The sequence below is a fragment of the Opisthocomus hoazin genome, chromosome 6 (assembly GCF_030867145.1).
Source record: "Opisthocomus hoazin isolate bOpiHoa1 chromosome 6, bOpiHoa1.hap1, whole genome shotgun sequence".
NCBI lineage: Eukaryota > Metazoa > Chordata > Aves > Opisthocomiformes > Opisthocomidae > Opisthocomus > Opisthocomus hoazin.
The window spans coordinates 26,519,616-26,541,305 of NC_134419.1; the positions used below are offsets into that span (position 1 = coordinate 26,519,616).

Sequence of the window (21,690 nt, forward strand, 5' to 3'; positions counted from 1 at the left end):
AGCATTTGGAGAAGTTCCTGGGCACTGCAGTTAGACTATTTCAGGCACCTCTTACCGTGTCCGTTACAGAAACAGCTTCTATGATGCGAGTAGATTGATAGCACACTTTGTACTGTACATAATTTTAATACACTCTGTAGATTACAAAACTGAAAATAAGTTGCATCACATCAGAATTGGAGTATTCCATGTCTCCAGGCTAAAGCAGGAGATTATTAAAGAGTCCTACAGTTCAAAACAGGTTTTATTCACTGAACTAGTGCCTGGACATCACCTGTTCTTTTACCATGGAAAAGAGATACAGATTTTTTTTTTTTTAATTATCTGTATTGAATGATGGATTAGACCTAACTGTCATAAGAACGAAATTTCTTTTGCAAGATTCTGCCTGTATTTTGTAACACATTTGAAGAACCCTCATATGGATTGTATCTCCTGAGTCTGCTAGTGGCTGACATACATTCTGTGAAAAAGAAAAATGACATATTGTTTTGTAAAACTATTCCCTGTGTCTTCCCACTTGCCAAGCTTACTATAAATTATTTGAGGAAAAAAATGTTGTGCAAAATATTTTGTAAGTCAGTAGGAAAAGTAGAACAAATGATTGCAACTGCTTGTGTCAGCAATGGATATACTTATGTTAAGTGTAAATGCTGGTACCAGGAATGTTTATTAAGCTCTCCAAAATATTTTCACTTGGCAAATTTCAGATTGACTGGTACTCTGTGGAACAGGCCCAGCCCTGATTAACATATATAAATTGAATGTTAATAATCAATACCAGAGGAGATGAGCAAACTGTGAAGAGCTGAATGATAGCAGTTTTCACGACGCTTTTTGAAATGCACATCAGTAATGCTTTGCCATAGAAACCTGGAAACAAAATACCATGTTTAACAGCTGGCATCAAAGACACTTAGGAGATCATAGAGCAGAAAGAACATTCCCTTGGACTGTTTGATATAGTGCAATTACATGCCAATCTGTAAAAGGTCCTAGAACGATATTTTTGCTTTGTTTTTCAGAAGTTTGCAACAGAAATAAAGAAGCTGATTCTTTGAAATGAGGATTTCAAGATGATTACGTGTCAGTATAGTCCATCAGATCTCATGTGTTGCTAATGCCAGTATTTGGATAGAAACACTCAGAGATTAAATGCTTCAAGAAGTGGTAGTGATAACGATGTAGCGATCTCTGCTCCTTCAGGGTCAACACCAAATTCAGGATTTAGAATGATGCTCTCTTGCTTGATGTCTCGAGCTCTTGTCTCGGAGGCTCAGTCTCATTGTGTCAGTCTACGTTGTCCTGTCGACTGCAGCTGCACCATAGCTCTAGCTGTGTTTCCTGCTCATGCTATAGTGTGCATGACGAGGTTTTTCTTTGGTATCGCATGTGTTTGCAGGGATATTTGGGGTCTAACCACGTTGTATGCACAAAGTTGAATTATTATTTAGTTCTGTTGTATTTGAGTGCCTCTTGATCATAGGCCCTGGCATTCACAGAGAACTTCAAACACCCTGATATCTGCTAGAATGATAACAGGGCCATGCACAAGCAACCCAAGAGGTTTGGAGTGTATTGAAGATATTTTCTTGAAGCACGTGGTCAAGGAACTCAAGAGGGGACATGCTCTGCTGGACCTGCTACTCACCAACAGGGAAAAGCTGGTTGAAAAGGTGAAGGTCAAGGGCAGTCTTGGCTGCAATTATTGTGAGACTTGGCAAGCTCCACGGAAGACAGACCTGGAGGGAAAAGGGTCACAGGAGAGCAGGTCAATCTTCAAGGACAACCTCCTTAGAGCATGAGTTGTCTATTGCAATATGCAGAAAGTTAAAGCAAGCCTACCAGAATATCAGCATGAATGAAGAGGGCGCTCCTGACCGAGCTTGGATGAAGAAAGGAAGGACACCGCAGGAGGAAGCAGTGACGGCTGCCCAGGAGGAATACAGAGACACTGCCTGAGCGTGCAGAGAGGGAATTGCAAAATCCGAAGCTCAGCTGGGTTGGAATTAGCAAAGGCTGTGAAGGGCAACAAGAAGGTCCTCTTGTGCACATGCCTGGAAACAGCCACCAGCATCAGACCCAGTCCAGCAACCAGCCAGCAAGTCTGTTGAGGCGGGTTCAAGGTCGAGCCAGGAAATCCAGTCAGCAGGTCAGGATCCGGGCTGGGATCAGGGAGGTATGAGACTGGGCACTGGCACAGCTGCAGCACAGCTGCAGCATGGCTCAGGCAGAAGCCAACTGCAAGAGCCTCAGATTGAAAGCAGCTCCCAAGGGACAGAGGGGCAGGCAGGTGCTTGCTGGGGCTGCCTCTGGCTTTCTTCCCAACAAACAGCTTAGATCAGCAAAAAGGTTGACCTTGAACTCAGTCAACTAAACTCCTGAACCAACTAACATCTTGGAAGGGGGAGCTCACTCTCGGCCCTGATGCAATGCAGGCGGGGGATTCACTGCCCAGAAGGCAGTATTGCAGAACAAAACCTGGGAGACCTGGTGGACAGTAAGCTGAACATGAGTCAGCAACATGCCCTTGCAGCTAAAAACAGGCTGACAGTCATGCCAGGCTCTATCAGCAAAAGGACAGCCAGCTAGCTGTTGAAGGAAGTCGTTAGTCCCTCTGCCTGTTTACTCTGTCCAGCTTTGGCCTCCTCATCACAAGAGAGACACTGACATACAAGTCCAGTGGCGGGCTGCCAAAGACGTTGGGTGGCTGGAGCTTGTGATGAAGAAGGAGAGGCTGAGACAACTGAGCTGGTTCAGCCCTATGGAGAGGTGGCTTCAGTGGGAAGCCCCCTCTCATATGCAGCTACCGAGGGGAGGGTGCAGAGAAGATGGAGCCAGACTCTTCTCAGAAGTGCACAGTGGAAGGACAAGAGGCAGCAAAGATGAGCTGGAACATGAGATATTCTGACTTCATACAGTAATTTACGTTTTGTTGTGAGGCTAGTCAAACACTGGAACGAGCAGGTTGCCCAGGGAGGCTGCCCTATCCTCCACCCTTGGAGACACTCAGAACCAACCTGCCTGAGGCTCTGAGCAGCCGGCTCTACCATGAGCCGCTCGGAGCAGGAGGCTGGACGAGGTGACCTCCGGAGGTCCCTTCCCGCCCGTGTGGTTTCACTTGGAGCGAGGTACCATGAAGCAGCGTCTGAACACAAGTCCTAGGACAGCACACAGAGGTTTGCACTTAGCAACACTTCCTATTCTCAGGAACACGTACACATTTTTCTGCTCCAACATCTGTTAATAATATAACAGAGTATGAAGCAAAATGACTTTCTAATGGAACTACTAAGAACAGCAACAGATGGAGAATTCTATGACAAAACGAGTAATATCAGTATGATTTAATTTTTGTGTTTGCCTGGGACTCTGAGAACGAAATGGCCTGATCCAGCAGCAGACTTACAGCAACATTTGAGAACTGCCGAGTACCCCATGTTCCCTTTTACACCAGTAAGGAGTGAAGCCCTGAAATAAAATGGTGAGGTGCCTGCACAAGGTGGCTGTTACCATCTTTCTGAACTCTCTCAAGCACAGCCTCTCAAGTGCCAAACAGTACGGTGTCCTGCCGTTCTTCTGTTCTTCAGCTGGACCTAGAGCTCCAGTGGTTAGGGTAGGCAGCTGGAGTAGCTCCAGTAATTAAAGTCTGCAGCTGCACAATGCATGGCTGTCGTAGGGCTGTACTGTCCCAAGCACAGCCCATTCGCCTTGTTTTTCTTGAGCTGTCGCTTCCTTCTCCCTATCTCATTTTAGCTGGATATTAAACTCAATATTTTCTTCAGTAAGCACACCATTAATTACAGCAGTTTACTGGATTAGTAATTACTGGAGATTATGCTCATATCTGTTGCACTTAGACTCTCTCAATCAGTTTAGTGCCTTCAGTATCTGATCCACTGGTGAGTCAACAATGGCAAATACATACAGGGTTCTAAAACCACCTGTCTGAACTGTTTGTAGTTTAGCACAAAGATAACTGGGTCAATTGTCCTAACACCTTTGAATGAAGAAACCTGCAGAAGATATGCTTGATATGTTTGATATTTCAGCGCTTTACCTGTGATCCAATTGCATAAAAAAGCATTATAGCAACAGAAGTGGAGGAAGTCTTCCTCAAAAAGCTTGTTGTGTACCTACATTAGAATTCATACACTGCACATAGATAGAATTTTTCCTTTACAGAAAAAATACTAATCAATTAATTTTATGTTAGAGGAAATCTGCCTTTTCCTAAGGAGAAAGGTTGGCATTACTGAATTATCTGATGTAATTAATTATGAGAAAAGCACCCACAATAAAGCACGAAGACAAATCTCTGGCCAAAGAGGCTGGCACTGTGGGCTCCCCGTTGTGTCAGCCACAATATCAGAATGTGGGTTAGGGATATTCTGCAGGATATGCTGAAAGGGGAAATCATCCAGTGCTTTTTAATCTTTTTATGCAAGTAAATATAAAAATACACCATCTCTATTGGCTATTTCTAAATTAAATACCATTTATAGAGATGAGAAACTGGCTTTTTTATAACTACTTTCCATACAAAACATCTGTCAGTATATATTCTTCCATAATGATGCCAGTGCATACAGAGGGCCTCAGTCCATGGCAAATAAACAGCTGGAAATTTTTCTTTTAATATTTAGTATTGCTTGATTTACTGTTTGGATTTTCTATGGTAGACATAGTTTTCAAAACAGCTTATAGACTTTTAACACATCCTCATTTTAATAAAGTTTGGTTCCTGATTTCATGCATGTTTGGCATCACCACAGGAAATTCACCTTCAGAAGATTACAACAGTATAAAATTTTTGTGGTTGATAACAAAAATCAGTTTCTTACTGCTTTGAATAGAACTTTTTAAAAAATTACTTTCAAATATGGCAAAAAATATCTTACTCCATGGTAGTTTTAATAAGTACCAGATTCACCAGGTAGCCTACAACCTGCTGCATTTAAAATATACAATTGAGAAGTGTGAGGAGTATATCCTTGCCTAAACAGATGAACTGAATTTATTCAGCAAGAATGTGTTCAATTTGGTAAGAAACTTTTACTTGCAAATGACCTGAATGAGTGATTTCGTTCTACTGAATACATGCATATGGAAAGATGCTGCCAGACCCCGCTGCCTCACTAAAAAAACCATCCTTAATAAAACTATATCTACTGAGCTGAAAAAAGACTCCACAATCATCACTAACTGTGGGAAAGAATTGGGTACATTCCCTCACTGTTGCCACCAATGCTTCTCAAACCTTTCTTGGAGGGGCTTTTTTTATGCAAAGAAGAGAACAGTTTCTTCCTTCAGTCTTTCACTTCTTTGAATGTTCTAATAGGGAGGCTGGTTGCAAGGTGTCTGACTCGCATCTAAACTGAAACTGGGCAAAGACCACCACTGGCTTTCAAATACTCCTATGAATAATCAACATCCACCAGAAAGCATTTGGTATTCGCAGGCTGAAGGCTGGATTTGGACAGCAGAGCTGAAAGGTGTTTTATTCTACTGTTAGATTCTGCCAGCTGTCATGTTTGAATGAACTAGAAATCTACCCAAATAATTTTCTAAATTGTCTAGGAATTGAGGTTAGTATGCATGGAAATATTATTTATCTTTAATTTCTAAATGAACTTACATCCCAACCACCGATACGACACTAGGACTGCATAGGTAAAGCAAGTGTCTGGTTAAACCGTACGAAGGCTCGTAAATACTTTCTAGATACATACTTCACATCTTCTGTAGATTCTGATGCAAATCTAATTAACAAAATGTATTCCAGATCAGACTGTGAGGATCTGCAAATACTACCAACAAACCAAACGCCGATCTAATACAGCCATATCGTAAACTTTTAAACTTTTGAGTGTCTTTGCTCTCAAAACTCTGTAGTCTGAGCTTATATTCATAAAAGTTCCACCAGCTCCCCTGTTAAACTTGCAATTAAAGCTGACCTGATTAAGAAGACCTGCTTTCTCAGTCTTGTTGGTAGGACACATTGATTAGAAAGCCTGGGAATCCTCATTCTTATCCACACAGCGATCTCTCCCTGGGAGTTCACTGATTAATTAATGAGTGCTTTTACCTGTGCATGCATGTTTGAGCCAATCGGCCTTTGCGCATAGCATGGCTGAAGAGACAACGGCAGCTACCGAAACGCTGCATCCCCGAACTTTAATGACAGCATAGCATAGCTCCCACACAAAAGTCCTACCCAGCCATGTCTATAACATTTCAAGGTGTCAGCTTTGCTCATGTTTTCCTTAAATCGCCATCTGTTCTTAAGCAGGAAAACGTAAGCTCTTTACCTTGGTTTTTTGAATGAATAAGATGGAAAGATGAAAAAAGATGCCTGGACAGATCACGCAACGAGTCAATAAATATGTAGAATATTTGTAGATTTTTATTTACATATCTAGTTAATAAACTTCAGCAGCTTCTTGAAAGAGACCTATTTTAAATCAATGACTATCTTTAAAGAATCCGAATTATGAAATGACCTGATATAGGCATCTGGCATTTCTTAAAAGTGAAGTGTTTTCTCTCTTAAATACTGTCTCGTGACAATATGATGGTTAAGAAGATCAATGGGGAAATCGATGTTCGTGAATTTGGGGGTTTGGAGAACTTTACATAGGGAGATTACATTGTCACTCAAACTTTGGGATGAGTATGTGTAATATTCAAACATGCTGATAAAAAAAATAACCTCCAATCCCATTAAAATGAACAGCAAACTCTCAGTGAGGTCAATATTTCATTATAAGAGATGCTTTCCAAGTCTGTGAGGTCTTTATGAGGTGATTATGTTGCTAGGAGATGTACTGATAGCCGCTGAGATAACATAAGCCAACTGTAATTTATCTGAAGGAATGAGGACCAAAAGTGACCCAAGTAATTGGATTCTCATGGAACTTCTCTCCCTTGCCCCACCGTTTCCAAGCGACATGATGTGCAGCCTTTTCTTGTCTGTTTCTCATATCCCTTTTTGAGATCCTAACCCTGCTCTGCATTGCTTTTGTAAACCCAAACCCACCAGGTTTTGATAGGACTGAGAATGGCAGATTGCGCCATAGTAGAAAGGATGCGGATGCTTGTGTCTGGATTTTGTTTGGTGTTTTTCAACTACATCTTCTGTTGTTTCCATATTGAACTTGATTGTGAACTAAAAAGTATGCTACGTGTTTTGTTATGTTGATCCTTGAGATGGAGCTGCCCTGATGACACTTCCATCCTCTTCCTACCTGATTCAGATGAAGCAGACTTTTAGGCATCTTTCATCCAACCTCTTGCTGAAAAGCATTAATCGGTTTGGGAGAGAATTGAGACTTGTAGGTCCAATTCAGTTTATATCGAGACCTCTTTTACTGACAGCACGTAAGAGCTGAATAGTGTCTGTAAATATCTATATCAGTTTTAAGGCTCCTTTACATTATTACGGTGCTACAAAGATGACTAATAAGTATTCGCCACTGGCAAACTACAACTGAGTAGGAATCTGCGTCTTTAAATGACCTGTTTTTCAGTTGCTCATATCTATGAAATAAACATTCATCGCCCCTGCCTCCTGCAAATCCTGTGTATCAGTCCCTATGCTAACCTTTTAGAGAGAATTCAGGCAGAGTTCAGCCACTTTCATGTTATGCACAGCATAAAGAAAAAGGCTTTGTGTCTTCTGGATTACCTGGTAGAACAGTTGACTCTGAAAAGCCCAAATATCATTTGCTTCACGGTTCTAATCTGGAAAGTTAAACCAAAGCATAAAGAAGAGGAAACTAGCTTTTCCTACCTTTAGAATATACTAGAGTAATCTATTCTTTGCATATCCGTTACCTCTTTCTTTCAGTTTCTCCTTCTGCCCCAACCCTTTCCCAGGGAAGGGCTGAAAACAAGGCAGCAGCAAGAGGTGGTTTTGAACACCAGCACCTTTCTTAAAACATTGTCTTTCATTAAAAGCTGCTGTGGTCTCAAAACAGTCTTGAAAACACGAACGAACTGTAACCTGGGCATAGATGTCTGCTTAAGTTTTCACAGAGTCTGAAATAACAGCTCTGAGAGATGTGAGCCTCGTCTCAACAGGGTTTTCTCTCGTATGCTCTCTGTTTTAAACGTGAACTCTTTTTACTCTTCCTGCTCTTGCAGGCAGGCGAGGTGTAGTCACCGCATCCAGTCAATTTACTCTAGTGACAAGGCACGTATTTACTTTGGGAAAGAAACCCTGCCTATTTTTTCTCCAATTACGATAAAATAAATTCCAAGGGACCTGATGGTCATATCTGCCAAGCCAGACACCAGTCCAAGTGACTGGCTGGAATCACGCAGTAGATCTGCCTGACAGGCCGCCAGACTACTCTTCTGTCCGTAAAAGTGGCAAGCATCAGCAGCTTGAGAGAAAACAGAAACGAACTCACAGTAGACTTATAAAAGATTTAGTATAATCCAAAATATAGATTTACTGAAATCCTGAAACACAGAATTTTTTTTTTTCACTTTCTGGTACGCTTGAAATAGAATTTTTCCACAGATAAAATGTCTCAGTATTGGGACAATCATCCAAATTCAATCCTGCTAAATTATTGGCCATTTTTTTCCGCAGTGAGTTTCAAATTCTGTGTGCTTTACAGCACATACCGGGGGGAGAGACGGAGGGCGGAAGGTAGGTAGAGGGACAGACGTACATACGAGATCGGGGCAGTCTCCCTCCCCACGCGTGCTCTCTCCTGTACCTGGCTTTACCTGCCGCTGCTGCTGCAGCCCTTCTGGTTCCGCGCCTTCCCCGCACGCAGAGTGCAGCCGGCCTGCCCCGGGCCCCGCCGCCCTGGGCGGCTGCCGGAGGGTCCCTGCCCGGCTCTGCCCATCGCCGCGAGGGGAGCCTGGATGGGCATTGCTGCCCCTCTCCCCTGGCCCTTGAGGCCAGACCGATCCTACCAGAGAAATTCAATTTAACGAGGGCCAGTCAAAGCTGCCTCTCATGGCCTACAAAAATACACATCTGACGATTTTCTCTAAAAAACCCCCTGAGCTATATGAAGCGCACAGTTATGTGCGCAGGATACACAGCCCCAAACAATCTCATTTACTTCAGTGAGAGTTGCAAACACCGGCTGCTAAAACACAGCCAAGAATTACTGCGGAGTGAAGGCTGGGAAAGTAAGTGCTTGAAAACCGAGAAAATCCCAAAGCTAAGGTTTCTGCCGCAGCATTCAGTCGTTTTCGCTGCACATCTATATGTTTTATTATTATTTAATCTATATCCTGTGAGGTGTGTAGGATGTGTAATAAAGCCAAAACGATATTGCTTTGGACTTGTTAGTATTTGTAATTTCCTGACTTTTGAATATTTGATTTTTCAGCCTCAGTAATGCGCTAATGCTGTTTGAGGTGTTTAATATATAATTGGCGTGCATTTTTTCCCTCTTTTTAACTGCTGATACGATGATTGATTCCTGGAGGAAGAATGAAACGGCTGACGTTTTTTTCTTTGGCCCCGTACCGCAGCACCTATTTCAGACGCTGCCTCACGGCAGTGGTGCTCTGCCAGTGAGGGAAGCGTGGTGTCGGGGGGATTTGGCTGCTGGGTGCCTCTCGGGTGATGAGGCCGGGAAGCCTCTCACGGACGGCGTCGTTTTTCCTTGCTTTCCAGACTCGCCGGGAGCACTCGAGGGTATAAAAGCTTCTGGTGGGCGTCTACGGGACGGGGACAGTGCGTTTGCTCCAGCGCCTCGGGAGACTGCTTGTTTAGCACCGGTAAAAATAAAAGCAGGTTTAATTAAAAACTTAGGACCTTTAGCACGAGAAGCTCCACTTCCCCGCTGTGCACAACGAACGTCGAAGGGACGCCGCGATGCCGCGGCTCGGGCACCCGCCGGACGCTGCGCAGCGGGCGGTGTCCGTGAGGTAAAACACGACCGCCGCCGCCCCCCGCGCTGCCCGGCCCGGCCCCAGCCCACCTCCGAAGGGCCGCGGCCGTCCCAGGCCGGGCCCGCCGCACCTGCGGCTCAGCCAGCGGCCGGCTGCCGCCCGCCCCCGGGCAGGCCCCGCGGTCCCCGCCGCCTCCCGCTCGCCCCCCGGCCCTCCCCCGCCGGGCTCAGGTGACACCGGCCCCGGCGGCTCCCCCGGCCGCCGCGGAGCTTCCTGGTTCCCACAAGGTGCCGGCGCGGCCGCAACAGGAACTGAGAGACGGCGGGAGGAGGCGGTGCCGCCGCCCCGCTGCAGTCGCGGCCCGAGCCGGGGGAGCGGAGCAGCCATGGGCCGCCGCCCGCCGCCGCCGCAGCGCTGAACCGCCGCCGCGGGCAGAGGGGCCGGCGCTGCCCCCTCGCCCCTGCCGGGCGGGGCGCTTCTCTCTGGGGGCGCCGGGGCCGCCGCCGGGGGCCCGCGATGTGACCATGGACAGCAGGTTCAAGTGAGTCGGGGGGGGGGGGCTGCCAGGCGCGGCGGGCCGAGCCGAGCTCCGCGGCAGGCAGCCAGCGAGTAGGCCTCGCCACCGCCCCGGCCTGCCGGGCGCGCCTGGCGGCGGGCAGGGAGGGAGGGGACGGAGGGGAGGAGGGGGAGCCCACCCGGCGGGAGCGTGCGAGGGGCCGGGCGCGCCGCGGCCGCTGAGTGACAGCGGGGCGGGCGGGAGGCAGCGGGGCCGGGCCGGGCCGGGGGGAGCGCGGCGGCGAGGCGGCGCCCCCCGGCCCCGACCCGGAGGGGGGGGAGGCGGCGGCTGCAGCGTCGGCGGCCGCTCCCGCGCCCCCTCCCGGCCCGCCCGCGGACCTCGGGCCCCCGCCCTCCCGCAGCGGTGGGGCAGCGCGGGGCTGCGGCCGCCGGCCCGGCCGGGAGAGCGGTGCCGGGGGCGGGCGGCGCGGTGCCTGCGCTCTGCCGGCCCGTGGCCCGTGAGGGCGGGGGGCGAGATGGTGGCGGCGGGCTCCCGGGGGGCGCGGCCCCAGCCCCCGGGCCCGGCTGCCGGCCTGGGTCGCCGGAGCTGCCTCGGGCCTGCAGCCGCCGGCGGGCAGGGGGCTGCGGCACTGGTCTCTCCGGTCCTTGCAGACCTGCTTTTCGCCGTTATGGCAGGGGCAGAAGGGGCTTGCTGGGTGTCTGGAGGCACCGCTGTCCAGCCTTCCCCCTCGGGAGAGCCGGGACCAGGCCGCCCGGTCCTGCTGGCGCTGGAAACCGCCGAGGTGTTAAGCACGGGCTGCAGGAATTGACAGAAATCTCGGTGTGAATACACGGTGAATAAGCAGGCTGCTAATGGTTAGCTGTAAAGGAAATGAGAGACAGTCTGACAATTCTCAGATGAGTTTGGCACATTTTTGACACTTCTACGCATAGTGGGATGTGAAGAGTAAACTTCGAAGCGTTTTTCTGCAAAAGCAGATTTGGAGTGGTATAGTGAAAGACGGAAGGCAGTGTTACTTCAAAGAGCTGTCTTCGCGAGGGCAATCCAGCTAGGAGCTGAGGTACGAGCACTCCCTCGCTGTTCGTAACACTTGAGCCGATTCACGTTAACAACCCAGCGTTGTGTGGTCTGGTTAGGAAGAAGAGGAAGGGGAAAACGGCCTGGGAGTATAAAGCCAGCGCCTGGACTAGAGTAACGTCATGGGGAGATGTCACTTCTTCTAGAGGAAGGGGTTTTGTGGTTCGCTCTTCTAGGTGGCCCAACAAAGCCAAGCCGTAGCAGTTTCATTCTGAATCCGCTCACCAGCCAGAGGAGCAATGGACAGACGTTAATACCAGAGTAGATCTCCAATATCCTGGATTTAGGCTGTTGTGACTCAGAGCAGAATTCGATCTCTTACGCATAGGATCAGCAGATACAGCATTCTCCCAACTGAAGACTTTAAAACACCATGCGAGGAAAGATTGTGATAGGAGGGTGTTATGTCTCCATAACCTGAATTAGACTATAATTGCATATCTCAGTTGATGATGGTGCTAAGGTCAGTGAAAGCATGTACTGAATCAATTAATTCATGACAGCTGAAATTTTCCCCAGCTCAGCCTTTGGATTTCCTTCAGAACTTTCTTGAAGGAAACTGCAGTGTGTTAATTTGCTGCATGCTTTATTTGAAGAACTAAGTCCTGGATCTTTTTATTTGCCTAAAACTCCAGCTGACTTCAGTGAGAGCACTAACCGAGAAGGGAGTTCAAGTGTGAGCCTTTTATGTGGTTAAATAGATAATTGATACGGGTGCGGTTATACCACTTGTTTTTAATATAAATAGCAGTGTGCTTGGTAGGCAGAGAGAGGTGGGTGTTATAGTAATGGCATTTAGAGCTGTTTTAATAAATATTTAGTTTGGGGTTAGGTTGAGTGTTAATTGCTATTAGCATATGTGGGTCATGATTATCAGGTGTGTGTTTACTGAGGGGGTGAAAGGCACTGGCCATCACACAGAGCTGGCTGTGATGCCTGCAGCGGATATGGAGGCTCCATCTTCCTGGCTAGCTTGAGATCGCGTCCATCCCTAGTTATTGCATTAATATTTTCTTGCTCACTGAATCATGCCCAAGATTCAGCCTCGAAGTCACAGTCAACGATCGATATCTAGTGAAAGAGGGAGCTAAGTGATCCTTACAGTGGTAGTCATATGCCTTTAAAGGGTAGTGGCTAAATTCGTTGAGTTAAAATGGCAGTCTAATGATGTGTTTTCCTATTAAGTAGAAAGAAAGACTAGCTTTAGAAAAGGCGGCTGGCGACTATTAATACCTTTTAGATTGATTGATAAGGATTTTAGTCTCATTTTTTTACCAACTGTTAGACATGGTATGATGGAGTGACTTAAAAGCTATTTGATATGTAAGGCAGTGACAGTATCACTTAGATAAATCACACAGTTTAGCTTGTTTATCTTCCTCATTCTTTTTTTTAAGGCTGTACAGGGAAATGTGACTCTTTGGTTCTTCCTTAGAACTAATCTGATTTTTAATTTTATTTTAGTGAAATTTCAATTGATTTTGATTTTATTCTGCACAAATAGAATGGATAAGATCTAATGTGGTCGAAACAGTACCTGAAACACATATGATTAATCAATTGTGTTTGCTTCTTCTAGGGAAAATCCAGAACGTACCTTTGATTTGGTACTGAAAGTAAAATGCCAAGCATCTGAAAAAGAAGGTAATATACCGTGCTTATTGATACTTATTTGTAGAAATGAGAGGTGGAAAAAAATAGTTTGTGTCCTGATCTGGTGTCATTGTATGTTTTGAATTGCTGTTGCATTGGAATTGTATTGGTTATTTTATTGCCTTTTAAAATCTATTAATGTGTTAATTCATAGCTGTGGGTTTTTATTTTTATATTTTCATTTTGGCTATGGTAAAAATATTTTTGTTCTGAGAAATACTTGCAAAGCTTGGACTTGAAATGCATCTTCTACAGGTCTTAAGCCTTAAAGTGTTGATTTGTTGTAGCAGATTTCATTTTAGCAGAACAATTGACTTCTGTCTATCAGTGGAATGTTAATTTTGATCAGTGTGATAGGGAGAAAGTAAGTTCTTTTCTGAACAACAGAAAGAGACTTTCTTTCTAGTTCATGTTTGGCAGCTGCTTTGGTTTGATATGTGATATGAACAGCAATGAGTGCTTATATTAGCCGTCAGTTTCATGTCTCTATAAACACATGGTAAAAGAGATGTAGTAGTGCAAGAGCTATCCGAGAGAGGCTTTTTTTCCTCTTGGGTAAAAAGAAGATGGTATTTCCAGTGCTGAAATTAAAGTGACCTCTAGAAAGTCCATTGGGGGAACTCGGTTCGTGTTCTCATCCGGGGTTGTCGGCCTTATAAAAAAACCAGGGAGAGAAGAAGTCTTGCTGGCGTCGTGTTGTAGTCACGTTAGTCTGCAACAGCTGTGTCTTAATCACAATTGTAAAAACAATAAACTACGTCTTAAAATTGAGTATATTTCTTATCCTGCTGTGCTAATGGATGCTGTTTCCAGAGTTTACTGCTCTAACACGTTAGAAGCCTGTAGAAGTTTATAGCCCCAGACTATTCCTTTTTTTTTTTTTAAATTTCCATTAGTGTTGACATGGGTATGTGCCTAATATGTTTACAATTGTTTAGCTTGAAATTTTTTTTGTAGATCTTTAGGTCTTTCCCTGACAATCCCAGCAGGCTTTTCTGTACCTTTTGTATCATGTGTTATCCATTATTGATACCTCAAGTTCCTCTGCTCTTTTTTTTTTTTTTTCTTCTCTTCGTGAGATTGTTCATTTAGGTGTGGGATGACATCTTGGTCCTGGCGCAGTCCTTGGGCATTGTCACTTTTGTTGTGGCCAGCCAGCGTCCTTCGGTTTATTGCCTGCTTTTTTGATTTGCTGTTGGTACAGTCATGGTTTAGGGAATCAGATGGTCTGTCTTAGCTCTCTGATTATTGTTGTGGTTTGTATCATGGAATGTTTTACCTTCTGTTCTCTCCCTTTTGCAGTTTATACCTGAATAATTTCATAGATGATGTCTGTGAGCCCTGCTTTGCTGCTTGACTTTTGATCTGTTCTCCTTCCATTGTGCGTTTAGCCTCTCCCTCCACCTGACGTCCTTTCCTGGGGGCCCGTTCTCATCTTGGCTTAGGCCCAGCTTCAACCTGCAGATTTTATTCCCTTTCTTCCATTCCCTCGTTAGTGCTAGTCTGTTGATAATCCTTTCTGGTCTTCATCTTGAAATATTGAAAAATGTGAGGTTTTTTCTTCTGTGATCAGAACATGGATCTATATCCTTCTAATTCCTTTTATCTCCCTTTTGACTTCCGATTTTTGTTTTGCATCTTTCTGCCTCTGCTACCGTAAGAAACCACTCCTGCGGCTCTGTGAATGACCTCGTATGCCTGAATTGTGATCGTAGTCACTTCCCCTGCCTCCCTCGGTGGGCATTTCATGCTGTTGGTCAGTTGTCCTCTGTGGAGAGTAGTCTGTCTAAGAAATCTGTGTATCTCCTTGAACTGTGACCTGACCTAATGTGGAGACTGTATTTGTGACTGTATTGTGGGCGCGCTGTCTTCTGTTCCACTTTTTGCTGTCATCCCTTCTACCCTGCATTGGTCGATTGCTGTTTGTCCATGCGGTGGCCAAAGGCAGAGAGGAGGTCTGATACCGGTAGTGTTGGAGCCTGCGGTGTGTGACCGGTGAGGGGTTTAGGGGTGTTTCAGCTGGCCTGGAGGTTGTATTGATTCCTGCATGAATCCGCAGATCAGCAGCACAGTACAGACCCCTTTTACTGATCAGATTGTGCTGGCTGAATATTCCAGTTATCGTCCTGCTGTACTTGGTGACCCATCTGGGATTCATTTTAATTCCTTTCATATTATATCTAATTCAGATAGCAAGCTCAGTTCAGTAAGGGCTTGACATCATATTTACATACAGTATTATGAACAGAGTGATGTATCAAATTAATATATCTGAATGTTAAAGTTATTTAAAGGAAATTCATAAGGGACAAAAGTGTATTGTCTTCACCGCCACTTTAGAATTGGAGCACAAGGCTTGTCATGCTAAACAGGGGGCTTTCAAGGTTGGTTTATTATAAGGCCTAACAAATTTGACAGTTACCCTGCATTGTAGGTCTTGCCTTTAAATAGATTTGCATGCTAGGATAATCTTTTGAATATATCATACTTGAAAACGTGATCTATTCACCTGTTTCTTTGCTCATGCCTTTCTTTCTTATGAAAGAGATTTGTGTTTAAATAGGGGCTTTCTCCCTCGCATCCCATCTGCTCCTTGTACTTGATCCTGAAGCTATGTCAGGGCTGAATTTGTGACATCACTGTCACCAGTGTTGCCGTGGAAATATCACAGCCACAAAATTATGATCTCCCTGCATGAGTGAGCAGCAGGAGAAGCCGACTTAGGAGAGAGGAAGACCTTAATGTGGCCCATGTATCTTTAAGCTTTTTCTTTTCAAGCTTTGCTGTAGAGTGCATTCTGCTGCATTTTAATTTCCCTGTGCCAATGTGTAACTGTTCTAAGAAATAAAAAATGAGGCAGCCCAACTGCATGTGTAGTTATTAATAAGATTATGTTTTTATGAGGATGCTATATGCCTGCAATGGTGTGAGATGATGAAAATTTTTGCTGTTAAAATTATTATACTTTTGGAAAAGTATTTTTAGATAACTTCTTAATCATAGCATAGCTCTCAAGGAATGTTAATTTTTCGGATCTGACAATGTCTAGGGCTTCTCCAGCTATAAAGGGTCATACATGCACAAAATGCAGCAAGGTTTATATGTATTATAAAATCTGCTCTTAAATCATTCCACTAATTATTTCCAACATTGTTTTCTACTCAATGTAAACACCTAAGAGGTTTCATGTAGGTTAATGTAAAGTTATCGCTTTGCGTATGGTACGTAGCTCCTGAATTGATTACAGGCTCAGTCGTGCTAGCATGTCTTCAGTTATAGCTGGAACAAAATTTTGTTTTCCCATTGGCTACCTGTTTTTTGTGATTTAAGAGTAGTTTACATACTTCAATATTTATTTCTTAATACTGTGTTCTTGACTGAGTAGATCATCCTTTTGGGCTGTCCTCTCTGTTTTAAACTACAGGGGTGCACAGTAGCGTTGCTAGAATAGTGACCTTCTGGCTTTTCTCTCATTTTTGGGGCAGACGAGAGGAAAGGGTACTCTTTACATAAATACTCTTATGATTGAGCATGCTGTTGAACTAATAGCGTGAATTGTAACAATTTTTGCTGTTGCTGACAAGCTTTTTTCATTATTCACTTGGGTTATGTTAAAATAAAAATCCATTACTGGGGCTTAATGCCTACTCTTAGCACAAAATAGGATGTTTCCTTCAACAATTTAGAATATATCACTTACTGTATTTTCAGAGTAAATGATGCTTTTGATGCTATACTACACCTAAGACTTTACCTTGAAAGTTACATTTCAGCTGTACTTAATTGGGCAGTTGAAGCATATATTCCAAAGAGGAGGAAAAAACCTGGTAGGCCCAAAATCAGAGCGTAGCCCGTAGCCCGTGTTGTAACTTCCAGTCCTTTGGGGCATGTTTAAGATGGTGAGCATCAGTTAATATGATATGTTGAAACATAGTAACTTAGTTTGGCAACTTTTTTCTTGGCAAAATTCATAACCTGATTCTTGCAAAACTTTGAGATGAGTTAACTTCTCTTCACCAGAGTTTGCTAAGCGACTGGGAGATGAGCGCTACGCTATTCTAACAGCCCAATATTTGTTAATTGTGAATTTGGCTTGCAGTGTCAGTAGCACCTTGTAGCAAAAGGTTTTACATTGCCTCCCAGGCGCTTGCAGATTTTTGTGGTTCTTTCCTGTGCTGCTCCTTAATGAACACGCAAACAAAAGAAAGAGCGAAAACGTTTGCCCATTTTCACATCATCAGCTGGCCTTCTGTGTTAAATTTTCACTTACAGACCCAGAGTGCAACTTGGTAACAGATACTAATATTATCGAAGCTGTGGTGTTATTTTAAGATGAGCATTGCTCTTCAGCTTTTGGGTAGAAAGATGCAAGTTTTTTGTGCTTCGAGCTGAATCACCCTTTCCAAGTATCGAGAGTAATGCAGTGTTGCACTTGTCCTGTGTGCTTGTCCCAGGTTCAAGATTGTATGACAGCTGCACCTACAGCAGTTCTTCTCCTGGCACTCTCTTCAAAGTTAGCTGCACCTGGTGCTGTAAGATGTGCTTGAGCCTACAAATTGGCTAACCAAAGCACTCTGCGGCTTCCTCCCCCCCTTTCCTTTTTTTCTGTCCAGGTCCTTCCATCATGAAAGTAAACTGAATTTCTGGAAAGTTGATGTTTCTGAACTCTTCCACAGGGCATGTCCAAAATAATAATGCCGGTGTAATCTTCGTGAAGAGGGTATATTTATCTATATATCTATACCTATGAATACACAAACATATACAGTATGTGCATACACACATATATATGGCCAAACTTTAAGTTTTGGTGAAGTGTGCAAGGATAAAGTTAGTAATTTAACTCATTCTATAAACTGTATGTTCTATATTGATTTTATTAAAACTAGTTTGCAGAGGCCAGACACAAAAGGCAATGCCAATACAGCAGCTAGCAATATAGAAAGGCAATGTGCAGAAACCTCTGTGAATGTAAGATCTTCAGCATTTCTGTCCACGGTTTCCCAAGAAGAAGATGATTAAGACTGGTTTCAGTTTGTGTGGTTGAGAGTGTTGTTTGCTACACCTTCATTTTCTTTGATTATAGCATATATGAAAAGCAACAAAAAGGCTCCACGGGGTGTGCAGGTAGTATCCAGGAAATTCAGCCACTGAATGGTGTGGTTTGGGTCTAGGATTGCTTTGGTCCTGACTGTTCAAGTTTTACTTGAAAATCCCTTTGAAATAGCAGTTCATTTTCTGTTCAAGCAAAGAATAATTGTTTACTTATATTTATACAAGGCTTGAAATTTGATTGATTTGTCTCTATTTCCTCTTTAAGTGCTAGGAAGCCTTCTGTAGCTCTAAGGCTAGATACATGATTTTCAGAGAAGATGTTTGATAGATTGTGTTGAATTGCATGACTAGCTCCTGTAGTTTATCTTGCCTGTGCCAGAATGATAATAAATCTTAGTGATGCATGATCTGTAAGCTACTTTCTTTAAAGGGTTGTCTTTTTATTAAATTTTTGAGGAAAAGTAATAAAAACCAGCTCCGTCGTATATTGGTGGAGTTAAGAACTATATGAATTAAGTCCAGGAATTAGGCCAGAAATGCAAAATTCTTTGTGTGACATTTGATTGTGGGCTGTAAGGTACTAGTAAGATATGTAGTTCCAGGAAGGTCCCAATTCTGAAAAAAAGTTTAGTGCAGTTGGTAGTTAATGTCCATGAGTAACCTGTCTAGCTTTGGTAGGGTTTTGATTAAGAGTCTTCCAAAGCTGCTTTCAGGATTGTGGTCGGAGCAAGCACTATTTTTTTCTTTTTTTTCCATCACTTTAGAGAGCTGTTTATTAACCACAGACTCTGAGCCTGTGGGTGTAACAAGCTGATCAGATAACTCTTTTCCTTTGCTGTACTTTTTTTTGCAGAGCATCACTTGAACCTGATTAAAAAGATAATTCTGTCAGTGTAGTGCATGAAGAAGTCTGCAGGATTTGTTTTTAAGAGCAAGTAGAACTTTGATACATTCTTTATATACTGCCCACCTTTTTCCCTGTTGGCTTTAACTGGAAGCATACTAAATAAGTACTGGGCTACAGAAAGTTAGGTTTCTCTAACTTCTTAAAGCATGCTGTGTTCTTCAGGAAACTATGAAGACCAACTATATATTGCTGTGAACTAGATAAGCTTTCTTACAAGCCTCATATATGTTTGTAGATTTTTAGTCTCAAATATTGTGTTACCATATGAGAATTTGTTTTATACCAGTAAAAAGTTAAAGATGCTTTTTCAGTTTGTACAATGCCATTTCAGAACATGGGCTATCTGATCACAGTCTTGGGTGCAGTTTTTGTATATAAAAAATAGAGCTTTCTTTCCATACTCCTCTGAAGTTTCATTAAGCTGAACACCCCCCTGCCCCACCTCATTAACTCATATGTTGTTATTTAGGTTAGCGCTACTTCCCTGTGGCGGTTTCTTGTTTTTCCTGTTGAAATTTTCAAGTGGTGGTACCTGAAAAGCTTGGAAGAGGACATGTAATCTAGCCTCGTTTCTCTACAGGATTATTGATTGATTAGAGCAGAATATTTCCCAGTCCTTTGCTGAGGATTGTGTAAATGTTTTGAGGGCAAAAGCAGGTAGTGCCTGAGACTGTGCATCACTTTTGTCCTTTTTGACAAAACCAACGAATATAAGCCAGCGTTTCACTGAAGCGCTCTCATGTACAAACACCAAGCATACCTGGAAGTCCTTCATAAATTATAATCTTTGGTATAACTTTAAACCCTGCAGTCGTGTCTAAATGAATGTTTTCATTGTATTTAAATTTCATTTAATTGGGAAGCTCCTCAGGGTAGGAACAATGTCTTCTGTGTGTTTGGACTGTCACTAGCAAAGAGTGGATGTTGGAGAATTAAGAACAACACAAACAACGTGGGCAACTGATTTTGCATCTGAGATAAAGATTGGCATTTTGATGCTTTTTACCTTTTCCTTTCATGCTCTCCGGAGACTGAAAAATGGAGGGTTAGTCACTCCACCTTTCAGTTTCTCTGAACAGATGCAAAAAATGTGGAGGAAAATGTTGCTGCTCTTCAGTGCCTCATTTCCTATGGATTTTTTTTTTCCACCATCCTACGGAGATTCTTGGATGTATGTGTAATTTGGAGATGGGTGCAGATATGTGTGTGTAGGAGGCAGAAGGGCGAGAGCTGCTGGAGAAATAGGTCAAGGAAGCCCTTTCTCCTATCTCCCCTGCATTCTTCACCAGAGAGAAGAGACCTCAGTGGGGAGGGACGACCCCACTCCCCAGCAGCCAAAGGATGGTCCTGGGAGGAGCAGCAGGCTCTGCTCTACTCCAGAGACTCCAGCTGTAGTTACGTGGGGGCAGGTGCTGTGGTATCAGTGCTGGCAGAGGTGAATTACTCCCCTGCAGGCATTTGCCCAACTGTGTCCTTTTTTTCACGTAATGCCATATGCCACTTTCAGCAGTGTGATTGGGTTTTGGGCATTGAAATTAAAAGGGGAAAGCTTGATGAGTTAACTAATACAAGTATGAACTTGTTATGAAAAGAAGTTTGTATAAAATTCAGTAGAGTGGACATACTAGTATGAGTAAAACTAAATATAAGCTGAAACTAGCAACTTGTATCATGTAATGTAGTCAATCAGTATGAAAGTTGGTGTTCCTATGCTTTTTTCAGATTTAATTTTAGTACTTCACTATTTGAGATGGCTGCCTGGGGGATAGTTTGTGGGCTTTTAAATTGCTTGCATTCAGAAGTGTTAAGAGTTTGCATATTTTTCTAAGCTAATGTCAGCGTGCTTCTGCCCTCCCACACAGTGAACAGTCCATCCTGCACAGAGGATCTTTAGGAGATGTGTTATGCTGTTAGCTCTCTTCACATGTAGTTTAATGACTTGTCTGTCATGTATGGAGGATTTAAAATCTGCTTAAAAAGCTTTGAAAACTGGTTAAACTTTCAAGGTTTAAAATGCTTTTTGCAAAGCCAGGAGACACCTCCCTCTCTAGCGCTGACTTGAAGAGGCTGAAGTGTAGGGTTTCCTGTCTGGTTCACAGAAGCAGTCTTTTTAATTCTTTTTTGCTTTGCCACTGGTGATATTATCTGGGGATGCAGATACATGTAGATGCATGTGCGCATCGTATAACTGTTCGGATAGACGCTTCTGTTTGTAAGTAAAATACAACATGATCAGGGCTACAAAGGGAATAGTTACGTAACTGTTCATGGAAGGGCTTAAAAACCCCTGAAGCCAAAAGAAGTTCTCCCAGTAAAGTTGTGTTGTTATTCCTTAAAATTATTATGTGTAGTAAGAGTAATTTGAGCATGGCACTGCTTTGCAACTAATGTGTTAAGAATCTGTATTTTTTGTGGTAGGCTGATGTGTGATAACTCCCAAGGATCCAGGTAAAAACGTGATATTTACAGGCACATACTTAAGATGGAAGATTCTGTGTGACTGACGGATGCAGTACTAAAATGCTGAGAACATTAACTTCTTATATTTGCCTTTGACGTTTTTTCATGTGTCTTGGAACTGTAGCTCTGTGTTTAGAGCTCAATAATTTGGGTGGAC

General features: G+C 43.6%; 1 protein-coding gene across 4 annotated transcripts in view; it reads left to right on the forward strand.

The window, feature by feature from the left end:
* Positions 1–10,288: 10,288 nt before the first annotated feature.
* The window catches only part of DENND1B (DENN domain containing 1B), a 168,426-nt gene continuing 157,024 nt past the window's right edge, over positions 10,289–21,690 (forward strand). For all 4 annotated transcript variants that reach the window (XM_075422316.1, XM_075422317.1, XM_075422318.1 and 1 more), the window contains exons 1-2: positions 10,289–10,405; positions 13,038–13,102. In XM_075422316.1, the coding sequence (XP_075278431.1) occupies positions 10,389–10,405; positions 13,038–13,102 (82 nt within the window). In that variant the 5' untranslated portion in view covers positions 10,289–10,388. The remainder of the gene's footprint in view (positions 10,406–13,037; positions 13,103–21,690) is intronic.